Below are 13,120 nucleotides of genomic sequence, written 5' to 3' on the forward strand. Positions count from 1 at the left end.
CCTCCCGTGCTGCTGCCCATAGTAAAATAATAAACTCTTTACTCACCTCCTCCAGCGTGTCTGCCCAGTCTCCCTCCTGCTGCTGTGATCTTGCATGCAGAGATATCTCTCTCTGCTGTCCTGATCACATGACTGGCACTAGAACCAGGAAGTAGGAAGTGCAGGAGACAGGAGGAGCTCAACCCCGAGGAGGGAGACTCGAGACAGGACAGTGCTGCAGAAGGTAAGGAAAGAGTTTATTTTACTAAAAGCAGCAGCATGGGGCCGTGTGTGCCATCCACAGGGGGCCAGTGTGTGCCATCCACAGGGGGCCAGTGTGTGCCATCCACAGGGGGCCAGTGTGTGCCAGCCACAGGGGGCTGTGTGTGCCAGCCACAGGGGGCCGTGTGTGCCAGCCACGGGGGGCTATATTCAATATAAGGTGGCCATATCCAGATTAAAAAGGCTAATTTTAGGATGGGGGGCTATGAGGGACATATACTCTATATGATTTGTTAGACGGACACTGGCATTATAAGACGGACCCCATTTATTAAAAAAATTCTCTATTCCTTCACCAAATTTGGGGGTGCGTCTTATAATCCGGTGCGTCTTATAAAGCGAAAAATACGGTAAATACCCTTGGCAAAAGAATTAACATTACAAGTGCCAGCAATGCAATAATATACAAGAAGCTTTCACCAACAGGTTTTAATAGGATACAGCCCTTAGGGGAGCACAGAGATGGAAATGTTCCTGCAAATATCTCATGCAGTATACTCCTATCTTACTGCAGTGTGCGCAAGCTAACGTGAACGCAATACTCAATGAAATGCCATTCGACTCACTTCACAGGAGAAATAGATTGTGACTGCAACGCTAAGTGGTCATAAAACGCATTACTAACCTGACTTTAGCCTTTAGACAACGAGACAGTAATATTTAGATGAAAGAGTGGCAATGTAACAGCCATGCCAAAGGTCCAATTTCCCAGTCCTGCATTACTCCATAAACGCACGGCAGAACCACACCAGTAAGTATTCTCAGGATGAATGGCTCAATGAGCCGGCAACCAAATAATAATGTTTTCTGATTATCATACAATGTCACTCCTGCCGCAGTATTTGCTTTTTATTGAGACCCGGAGCTTTGTATGAGACAGATTCACTGCTCCCATCAGAATTGCACTGGCAGGTGAACAAAATAAATGTATAGTCTTTACAGCTAAATTATCTTTATTGGCCATGGATGTTAATGCTGTATCATCTGTCAGAAGTGGCAATTGCAATCCTCTACGGTACCGTTCTTACTTGTTTAAGTAGCATCTCTAGTATCCATTGGAGATCCAGCGAGTCGGAGCTTCTCCTCTGTTCTCTCAGGATCTTGTTTAGGAAACTTATCACATCTGCCAGGAGCTTTTCATCTTCTGCACATGCCGGCTGAACCAGCAAAAACCTACAGAGGAAAAAGAACAAACAATAACTTTCTTCTGCTCGGGGCAAAGGAAACTTTGACGACAAAGTAAAGTCTGCATTTATGTACTTACTGCTGAAGAATAATGTTTAGGTTTGTGTGTGTAACACTGAATATTTATATAATCACAACCTCATTCATGTGGGTATCAGGTCTTCTATACACACGGTCTAAACACTAATTGTCTGCACATCTATCCCCCCTGGTAAACAGGGAACTTACTGCTGACAATACGCTAGCAGTATGGGGACCGAACATGTAGAAAACGATCATTCCTTCCCTTTACAATATGGCCATTAAATGAGCAATAATTGACTTTTGGCATCATCACTTGGTGCTCATTATATAAACAGGCCTTAAAGAGAACCTGTCAACTCTTCAGATAATGATATTTGGTCTGGTGTGACTTTGTTAAGTGGGCTGTCAGAAATATACCAGAAATGTAATCCATATTATATCCCCCTGAATGCTGCCACCTCTCTTCATCTGACAATCCATCTGTTTCATCCACAGGTATGGTTCATTGTTACAATAACTGCCACATCACTGAGGTCTATCCTCCCCTGTATCTCGATTTCTACCGATCTCTCCTAATATCACGCAGACCATGCCGTCCACTCTCCTTCTCACACCTGCTCTCCCTTTCTCTACTTCTCACTGCTGGTGACATCTCCCAATCCTGGACCTCCACAGATGGTACCCACCATTTTATCACCCCCTCATCACCCCCCACCTACTAGAAACTACCTCAACCTCTCCAAAATAAAATACATTCCCCTCTCACCCACTCCATTGCTCCCTTACTCTAGAATGCCCGTTCTGTCTGTAATAAACTGCACGTCATGCACAACCTCTTTACCTCTAGCAATCTATCCTTCCTGGGCCTCACAGAAACATGGCTGACACCCTCTGACACTGCCTCCCCTGCAGCGCTGAGCTATGGCGCCTGCACTTCACCCACACTCCTCGCCCTGGCAATAGACAGGGTGGAGGAGTGGGTCTCCTTCTTTCTAACCCAGATTTAACCCAATCCCACCTCTACCCTCTCTTCTTTTGAAGTACTCTCTGTCTGCATCTATTCTCCCTCCAGCCTCCAAATTACCATCATATACCGACCCCTGGGCCTGGCAAACTGCCTTCATCAACCAGTTCTCTGCCTGGCTTCTGCACTTTCTCTCTGCTGACATTCCCACCATCATCACGGGTGACTCCAAACTCCTGTCCTTCACTTCATCCTCTGGTCCAACTCAGTGGTCCACCTCTGCCACCCACAAAGATGGACACACACTAGACCTTATCTTCACCTGTCTCTGTTCTCTATCTGACCTCACAATCTCCCCTCTCCCCTTATCTGACCACCATCTACTGACCTTTTGAGTTTGGCAGAGTGAGATGAATCAATAGACAACCCTGGCACAACACAGTCTCACTAAAAAACTTCGGCAAGTGTCTAGGGCTGCTGAGCAGTGGTGGAAGAAAACGCACTCCCAGGAAGATTTTACCACATTCAAAAATGCAATCCACACATTTTGTTTGGCCCTCACCTCTGCTTAACAGGATTACTTTAGAACCCTCATATCTTCTTTATCCTATAACCCCAAACAATTATTCAATAGTTTTAACACCCTCCTTCGCCCACCACTGCCACCTCCAACCTCCCTCATTTCCGCAGAAGACTGTGCCACATATTTCAAAGATAGTATAGACCAAACAAGGGAAGTCTTCTCTGCTCAATCACCTCAACCCCTTCACAGACCACTGCCCCTTCTCCATAAACTTTCTCCCTGCCATCACTGAAGGAGAGCTTGCACATCTTCTCTCGAAAGCGCACCTCACCACCTGCGCACTGGACCCCATCTCACCTCCTCCATAACCTCACCACTACACTTATCCCAGCCTTAATCCATCTTTCCAACCTCTCTAACTTCTGGTACCTTCCCTTCTGCTTTCAAACACTCAACAATCAGACCCATAATAAAGAAACCTTCCCTCAAGCCGACCTCTACTACCAGCTATCGCACCATATCGCTGCTCCCGTTAGCTTCAAAACTCCTTGAACAGTATGTCCATACTGAACTTTCTCTCACCTCTCATCTAACTCTCTCTTTGACAATCTACAATCCGGCTTCCGTCCACATCACTCTACTGAAATTGCCCTGACCAAAATTGCAAATGACTTACTTACTGCCAAAGCTAACAGTCACTTCTCCATACTCCTTCTTCTAGACCTGTCCTCAGCCATTGACATGATCGATCACTCCCTCCTATTACAGATCCTCTCTTCCCTTGGTGTCAGAGACCTTGCCCTATCTTGGATCTCTTCATACCTTTCCAACCGCACTTTTAGTGTCTCCCACTCAATCTCTTCATCCCGCCCTCTCCCTGTTGGAGTCCCTCAAGGCTCAGTCCTGAGACCCTTACTCTTCTCGATACATTTGACTCAAAGTCCCACGACTTCCAGTACCACCTATACAATGATGACACGCAGATCTACCTCTCTGGTCCAGATGTCACATCTCTGCTGTCTAGAATCCCAGTGTCTGACGGCCATATCTTCCTTCCAATTCGCTCGCTTCCTAAAGCTCAATGTGGCCAAAACTGAACTAATCATCTTTCCACTATCTCACCGACATTCCCTACCTGATCTATCTATTACAATAAATAACATCACACTCTGCCCAGTAACCAAAGTTCGCTGCCTTGGAGTGACCTTCAACTCTGCCTTGTCCTTCACACCACACATCAAATCCCTCACCACTTCCTGTCGTCTTCAACTCAAAAATATTTCCAGAATCCAACCTTTCCTCAATAATCTATGAAAATGCTAGTGCATGCCCTCATAATCTCCCGCCTCGATTACTGCAACATCCTCCTCTGTGGCCTCCCTGCCAATACCCTCACACATCTCTAGTCCATCCTTAAAGCGCACCAATTGCCATGATTTTCGTACATAACCTAAAGCCAGTGCTATATATATGATTCACCCGAAAATGGTGCACGAAAGAGCACATAGTGACTCCATCCGCTCCATTATAGTCAGTGTCCCTATTGGCGCATGCATCCGGAACCCGTTTTGCGGGGAGGTGGGAGGGGGTGGGACAGAAGCTCCGATGACACCACTAAACATATGTAATAGCGCAATGTGAAAGCAGCCCAAGGCTCCCGTAATATACGCACATTGGGCATATACATTGGGAGAGCTCCACATTCACACACGATAAAAATTGACATCACAGCAATAGCAAAGCATTAATTGTTCAACAACTATGCAAGATACAGTAAAATTCCATTAATCTGACATCATTGAATGTTCTGGATAATCAGATGGTTGCTGAAATATATATATAACTCACTTTTAAAGAATTAAATCCCTAAAAGGGCTTTTACCAACCGGATAATGCCCTATACATGCAAATGGTGTTACAGGGGGGCTTCCCCAACTATTTGCATTAACTGTATTACAAGTGGTACAATCCCTATAGTGACTGCCTATTTAATAGAATATGCACCATAAAGTCTTACAGCAGGAGAAGAAATGTGACCGTTCAGTGCAGTGATAACCAGTGGGGGTTTCAGCTTCTGCCGTATATATTTAAAAAGAGGAAACTTACCATCTTCTACAATAGCCAATCCAATACAGTTTATGCATTGTGATGTCAGTGTCTATATAAGCAACATAAATATAATCTATACTTCTAAGGATTCCATAATTGCTTATTTCTGCTGAATCTTCCCCATCTGGTTTGTTATTTTCATTTTTTTTTTGCAGCTCTGTGCTGAAAACCAGTAATAGATTATCAATCCCTATTGATTGCTGTCTGAGTCTATATTTTATATATACTGTATATACACACACAGCACTATGCAAAAGTTTTAGGCAGGTGTGGAAAAAATGTTGAAAAGAAAGAATACATAAAAAATGTAACTGTACATGTAAAAGAGGCATGTACAGTATATTGCAGGATAATTGTGAAGAAACGTTGTTAATAATGCACGTTTCACAGTAATAGTGTAAACAGGCTGCAGATCACCTGTAATAGAGTGAAATTCTCTTTTGTGCAGCATAAGATCCCCTTCCTCAGTGGTGCATCATCCTGGGTAAACAGGACTCACACCGTCGAGACCAATGGCAGCCTCTGTGCACTGAGCGATGTAGTATAGATCGCTCAGCGTTCATCGCTTAAGGTACCGTCACACTTAGCGACGCTCCAGCGATCCCACCAGCGATCTGACCTAGCAGGGATCGCTGGAGCGTCGCTACATGGTCGCTGGTGAGCTGTCTATCAGGCAGATCTCCACAGCGATCAGAGATCAGCCACCAGCGACCCGTGTAACGACACTGTGCTTTGTAACCATAGTACACATCGGGATACTAAGCAAAGCGTTTTGCTTATAGTTACCCAATGTGTACCTTGACTACGTGTGCAGGGAGCAGGGAGCCGGCTTCTAGAAGCTGCAGATGCTGATAACCAAGGTAAATATCGGGTAACCAAACAAAGCGCTTTGCTTGGTTACTCGATGTGTACCTTGGTTACCACAGCGATGTGTGCTTCACAGCAGGAGAGCAACGACCAAAAAATGGACATTCAGCTCCAGCCCTCATCATCCACCCGTGACTATCGAGACACCAAGCTTCCAAAGGTCCGTGTTGAGGACTTCCCAGTGCTGGAGAAGGATGGAGACTTGGACTCTTTTCTGATGGCCTTTCAACAGACTTGCCTGCAGCACCATCTAGATAAGGACCAGTGGGCCAAGTACCTGACCCCCCGTTTAAGGGAAGGCCCTGGATATCCTTGGGGACTTACCTACTGAGGCGGTTCAGGGCTATGACACCATCAAGCGAGCCCTGATCCAACAGTATAACCTTACTTTGGAGTCCTACCGCAAGAAGTTCCAGAGCCTGCAGAAGGGACCAAAGGACACTTGGGCTGACCACCGGCGGGCCCTTGAAAGAGCTGCCGACCACTGGACCGGAGATCCTGGATTTGTTCATCACAGAACAACTCTTATGGAACTCCCCTGAGGATCTCCGCCAGTTCATCCGAGACCAGAAGCCAAAGGGGTCCTCTGCTACAGCTGCCCTGGCGGATGACTACACCAACAATCGAGCCCCTGAGTCCAAGAGAGTGGCCGCCAGCAGCACCTGCAGAGGGGGTAAGATGAATCCTGCGACTGCCCCACCTGCTCCTAGACTGCAGGGGGTGTCCCCCTCCACTCCCCTCTCCAGGCCAGTGGCAGAACCAAGACGGTGCCACCAGTGCAACCAAACTGGACACTTCAAGGCCATGTGCCCTCAGCGCCCCAAGGCCCCGGCCCCGTCCCAAAGGCCGGCCACGGTGATGTGTGTGGGTGGGGGTGGTGGAAGGTTCCTGGACAACTTCTAACTCATCACCGTCGGCCGGTCTATGACCATGGGACTGCGAGACCCCGCCACTGAGATGACTCTGGTACAGCCTGAGATGGTGTCCCCCCAAGACTTGGTACCCGGAAAAACCCTCGCTATCTCCGGAGTTGGAGGCATTGAACCGGCGATGCCCGTCGCCAAGGTTTATTTAGATTGGGATGCAGGACGAGGGGGTGAGAAGTGGGAATAACTGATAAGATTCCCGCAAAAGTGTTGCTTGGGACAGATTTGGGGCGGATAACCTCCCAGTTTGAGGCCCCCGAATTCCCAAGGGCTGATCTTTCAGCCAGTACTGACATACCCCCTGGTGATGTTGATGTGTGATCTGTACATGATGTAAGGGAGGAGGGAGTGAGCTGTGAGTCTTCTGCTTACACTGACACCACAGACACACATACAGCGGCAGCTGTGACAGGAGGGGAGGGGGTCGGAGAAAGTTGTGACAATGCCTTTACAAGTGATCAGCCAGTGAGCTGGGAGCTGTTGCCCTCTGGAGGGATAAGCAGAGAGCAGGATACTGCAGGGAGAGAGCCAATGCGTGAGGTGGGGGCTACCACAGCAAATGCGGGGTCTCCAGAGATTTCACAGCGGGGTTCTGTTGCTGCAGGATGGGGGGGGGGGGAATAGGCAGGTGAGATTGGGGCTGGCCTAGGAGCGGAAGTGCTCCCAGGTAAGATCTCGGTGCAGGGTTTTCCCCCCAACCGGGGTGTCAGGAAGCCAGGTAGGTCTCCCTTGACGGCGACTTGATCAGGAACGGAGGAAAACCAGGCACGACCCACTGTAACAGCGGCTGTGGCCGCTGTCACCCGCAGTGGGAGTGCCAGAACCCAAGGGGCCTCCCGGAGGTCCGATAGCTCTTCCCCTTCTGACTGAGTGGCAGCCGAGTCAGGCGGAGGCCAGGACACAGGCCCCGGGGTACTGACTGAAGACGTGGCAGTCTCCTCGATTCTGGCCACATATAGTCAGGGGTTTCAGGCAGCGTTAGAAGCTGACGACAGCCTGAAAGCTCTTAAGGAGCAGGTGGCACAGCCTCCCTCCGACTCGGACCCAGAGCAAGTGGCCTGGGACCAAGGACAGCTGTACCGAGTCACGGTCCAGCAGGGTTCACCAGAGGCGTGGCCCAGGGACCGACAATTGGTTGTACCCTATCCATTCCGAAAGGAATGTGCGGATTTCACATGAGATTCCGATGGTCGGACACCTAGGGATCGCTAAGACCAAGGCCAGGTTAACCCAGCCAAAACTGGGGGCCGATGTGGTTGCCTACTGCCGTTCATGTGACACCTGTCAGAGTGGGGAAGGCGGGGCCACGCCCCAAAGCCCCACTGGTATCTTTGGCCATCATTGATGAGCCTTTCAGGAGGGTGGCTGTGGATCTGGTCGTCCCGCTGGCCATTCCCAGTAGCTCCGGGAAACGCTTCATACTGACGGTAGTAGATTATGCCACCCGGTACCCTGAAGCGGAAGCCTGGTCGTCCATTCGGGCTGACAAGGTGGCCACCGCTTTGCTGGAGATTTTCTTCCAAGTGGGTTTTCCCCAGGTAATGCTCACTGACTGGAGGACCCAATTCATCTCACAGATGTTGGAGTTTCTCTGTAAGCAAATTCAGGTGCAACATCTGGTGGCCAGCCCGTACCATCAACAGACTAATGGCCTGTGCGAGCGGTTCAATGGCACCTTAAAGCAGATGCTTAAGATGTTGGTCGACTCTTACAGGCGTGAGTGGGAGCGGTATCTCCCACACCTGTTATTTGCTTATCGGGAGGTTTCACAGGCCTCAACGGGATTCTCACCTTTTGAGCTTCTGTACGGGCGAAGTGTGCGGGGCCCCCTGGCTCTGGTGAAAGAGGTATGGGAAGGGGATTTGGCTACCCCTTGAATGTCGGTCATCGAGTATGTTGTGCTCTTCTGGGACAAAATGCAGGCCTTGACGCAGCTGGTACACGACAATATGGCTCAAGCCCAGGCCGATCAGATGCGTTGGTATGACCAGAATGCTTGTGAGAGAACCTACCAAGTGGGTCAAAAGGTGTGGGTGCTGGTCCCCGTACCACAGGATAAGCTTCAGGCAGCCTGGAAGGCCCATACCTCGTGTACCAGCAGCTCAACCCTGTAACGTACCTGGTCAGCCTCGACCCTGCCCGTGGAAGGCGGAAGGCCTTCCATGTGAACATGATGGTATAGAAGTGTACCTAGAAGAATTGACTGCTTTCATGCGGTTTGGAAAAATAAAGATGGTCACACCTAGTATTGATGTGATATAGATTTGTCTTTTGTTCAATCACTTAATTGGTAAAAAAAGAAACGAGATTATTTTTGAAAGTATTCTTATTCTGCAGCATTTTTATACATATGCCTAAAAGTACACACACACAGTATATATTATATACATACACACAGTATATATTATATACATACACACAGTATATCACAGTATATATATATATATATATATATATATATATATACATACACACATATATATACACATATATATATACACACACATATATATATATACACATATACACACACACACATATACACACACACAGATATACACACACACATATATATATATATATATATATATATATATATATATATACATACACACATACACATACATGTATACACACACATGCGCGCACACACACGGGCATACACACACACACGTGGACACACACACACACACACACACACACACACACACACACACCTTCCACCCATAGAGAAGTATTTATTATTCCCGACTGCCTGAATAAATACTTCGGGAGGTGAGGAGCCGCCTGCACGAGCCTCTTTAATCATCACGCGTGTGTGTGCATATTTTATGCACAGCAAGCAGATATTAGAAATTGTGCAGTGAATCTCACCTGCTTAATGCTGCATGCCAAGGCAAACACTTCAAGGCAGACATGTTATAGTCAGTGAGGCAGTTTAGAGCCAGTCTGTCATTTAGGAGATAAAAATTCATCCTAGCAACAGCAGAGCGAACGTCCCCATGAGACACAGCCCGAGTGATATAACTCAGGCAATCTTGCAGGCCACTGGTTGAGTGTGTCATCCTCAATGTCAGGACTTCTTCTGGGGATAACTTTAATGCATCTGAAAAACTTGGGAGAGAAAAAAAAAGAAAAAAACAAACACAGTCAGAGCTTGAAATGTTATCCACACAGGTACAGCAATAAAGAGCTGTAGCGGACACGAGGAGCTGCCCGTAATATTAATGTGTAATGGTGAGTTAAACACTGGGCTGTCAGCTATCTACACACGGCATGCCTTTTCTATGTAGTCCATATTGTGGAGCCGTACAGAGGACAGCAACATATGGGACAGTTTTGCTTGTTTGTCTTTTTATTTTCACTAAAGATTTAATTTAATTATTTTATTTCTTTTTTTAAAATAAAAAAAAAAAAATAAACTGCAGATTATTTTTTAAGTTCTGCTCACAAATGAGTTCTTTTCCATTATTTTTCTTTTACTGGTTATAACAGAGTAGGATGGAAAAAATAAAAACAAACAAAATTAAATCAAAAGGGAAAAAGCAGACATTCCTATGAGCCGTTACCCCACACCGCACCATCGGAGCATGACACCCCCTGAATATCAATGCAGATGGCTCCGTCTATCACTGGCCTGCAGTCAGACAGACATACAGAATCTCATCCAGGAATGAAGAGAAACTGTATCTGCAGTGCTCCATGTGTGGATTACTGATAGTGACACATATCCAGCTCTTAAAAATATTATGTGCTAAAACTCCCTGAGAAAGCCCTGAGCGAAACGTACGCCGGAGTCTGTGGGTCTTTCATTTCTGTGGTTGCTTTCTTTATATGATATGTTAATTCATCTGATTTTGCTTTCTATGTCCTTTTGTACTATAATGTACTTAATTGTACTATGCGGAGAAAACCCACGCAAACACGGGGAGAACATACAAACTCCTTGCAGCGCTGCAAAACTGCAGTGCTAACCACTGAGCCACCGTGCGGCCCACATTATAATTTGCTTACCATTAGTATGATGCCCTTTTCCAGATACGTTTTTTCCTGACCTTTCTTATAGGAATATACTCCACACTATTTTAAGTATAACAATTATAATTATGTATCAATACAAATCAATGCTTTTGAATATTAAATATTTTGGTGCTTTTTCATCTTCTTGAGTGTAGTAAAACTATGTATTAAGCCTCATTGAGAAGACAGGAATAAAGGTTTGGCTTTCATCCCTCAGCTGGATCAGATTTTCAGTCAGTCTATACGTCTCTTTTTACCATCAGTTTGGCATCTGTTTTTCACATATGGAAAGTTACTCAGCAAGCTTCTCCTACATATTAAAAGGCGCTTTATCGTTTTTTTTATGTACTCGAATGGGCAAGTTTGATCTGAAAGTGGATCAAAAAAAGGAGGTTTACATTTTTTTTTGCAATTTTTTGGTTAAAGGGAATCAATGATCAGATTTTTGCTCCCCCATCTGAGAGCAGCATAATGTAGAGACAGAGACCCTGATTCCAGCGATGTGTCACTTACTGAGCGGTTTGCTGTCATTTTGATAAAATCCATGTTTTCTCTGCTGCAGATCTAGCAGTTAGGCCTCGGTCCACTTGCACACAGCTTCCTATGCGAGAGCATCAGAAGAGATATGCTAATGACCCTCTGCTGTGAGTGTGAGCCATGGGTCATGAGACTGATGAGATCTTGTGATCGTATCACAGCTGCGGGGAAGGGGGCGGGAACACTTTCTCACCATCTCCTCCGCTGCCTGTCTCTGCATACATCGCACTACGGTGGATGACATGTGAGTACAGTGCAATGTTTCACATGTTCCCATAGACTTGTATGGGGGTGCGTGAGCTGAGACCACTGCCAAACATAGCATGCTGCGATTCATTCCACATGCCGCTATGACATGAGAAATCAATCGCAGATGGACATTGCCCCATAGTTTTGTACTAGAGTGAGAGCAATCTGATGTTGTATTGGATTGCACTTGTCCTTGCAAAACGCAAATAGAACTGTACCCCAATACAGAGCTCCTGACAATGCTGGACTGCCTGACAGCACGCCAAGTACTCCTCTAATGATAATCTACTGATGATTAAACAGTGATTTTATCAAAACTATACTAAGCAGCCCAGTAAGTCACACATCGCTGGAAAAAGAGTCTCTGCCCCAACATTATGCTGCTATTAGATTAGGTAGCAAAAGCCTGGTGATAGATTCTCTTTAATTGGTCTGTAAAACACGGAAATATGAACATACTCATGGATTATAATGAGCATTATAGAATGATTAAACAAATGCCACACAAGTATAGCAGTCACTGATATTGTTGGAATGGTCACTCCTAACTGTCTACAATGTACTTCAGGCTGCGGTATGAAGGCCGAAATTAGCATCTCCTGTGAATACAGCTACAGCAGCCGCACAGCAAATTGATAGCATTTCTTGCACTGATCCACATGGAAAATCTCAGCTGATTTGTGGTAGAAGCTAGGAGTCTAGCAATTACCAGTAAGTCAAGGATGGCTCAACAGAATCACCTTCATCTCTGGTCATTTAAAGTGACTTTCTACCTTCCAGTATAAAAGCACTTGCTATGTCACTAATTCACTTTCTCACCTTTATTACAATGCGCTCATCAGCAAAAAAAAGCGGGGAAAAAAAACATGTGTGATCACTACACAGAAAAAAAAACATGTGTGATCACTACACAGAAAAAAAGAGAATTTTGTTAATTACCGTAAATTCTTTTTCTTATAGTTCCGTATTGGGAGACCCAGACCATGGGTGTTTAGCTTCTGCCTCCGGAGGACACACAAAGTACTACACTTAAAAGTGTAGCTCCTCCCTCTGAGCTTATACACCCCCTGGTAGCCAGTCCTAGCCAGTTTAGTGCAAAAGCTGAAGGAGAATAGCCACCCACAAGTAGAACCGAGTAAGAACCGGAACAACCGGAGACTCTGTCCACGACAACAGCCGGTGATAACACACGGAACAAGAAAATTGCCAACAGGCAACAGGGAGGGTGCTGGGTCTCCCAATACGGAACTATAAGAAAAAGAATTTACGGTAAGTAACAAAATTCTCTTTTTCTTTATCGTTCCTTTGGGAGACCCAGACCATGGGACGTTCCAAAGCTGTCCCTGGGTGGGAATAAACAGAAAAAACTAAGAAGTAGGCGGAGCCTAACTTCACAAGTGGGCGACAGCCGCCTGAAGGATGCGTCTGCCCAAGCTCGCATCTGCCGAAGCATGA

General features: G+C 46.2%; 1 protein-coding gene across 3 annotated transcripts in view; it reads right to left on the minus strand.

The window, feature by feature from the left end:
• RTTN (rotatin) overlaps nt 1-13,120 on the minus strand; it is a 324,013-nt gene that overhangs the window by 169,330 nt on the left and 141,563 nt on the right. For all 3 annotated transcript variants that reach the window (XM_075314609.1, XM_075314608.1, XM_075314610.1), the window contains exons 26-27: nt 9,734-9,973; nt 1,290-1,434 (exon numbers count right to left, since the gene is read on the minus strand). In XM_075314609.1, the coding sequence (XP_075170724.1) occupies nt 1,290-1,434; nt 9,734-9,973 (385 nt within the window). The remainder of the gene's footprint in view (nt 1-1,289; nt 1,435-9,733; nt 9,974-13,120) is intronic.

This window comes from Anomaloglossus baeobatrachus, chromosome 6, assembly GCF_048569485.1.
Source record: "Anomaloglossus baeobatrachus isolate aAnoBae1 chromosome 6, aAnoBae1.hap1, whole genome shotgun sequence".
NCBI classification, from domain to species: domain Eukaryota; kingdom Metazoa; phylum Chordata; class Amphibia; order Anura; family Aromobatidae; genus Anomaloglossus; species Anomaloglossus baeobatrachus.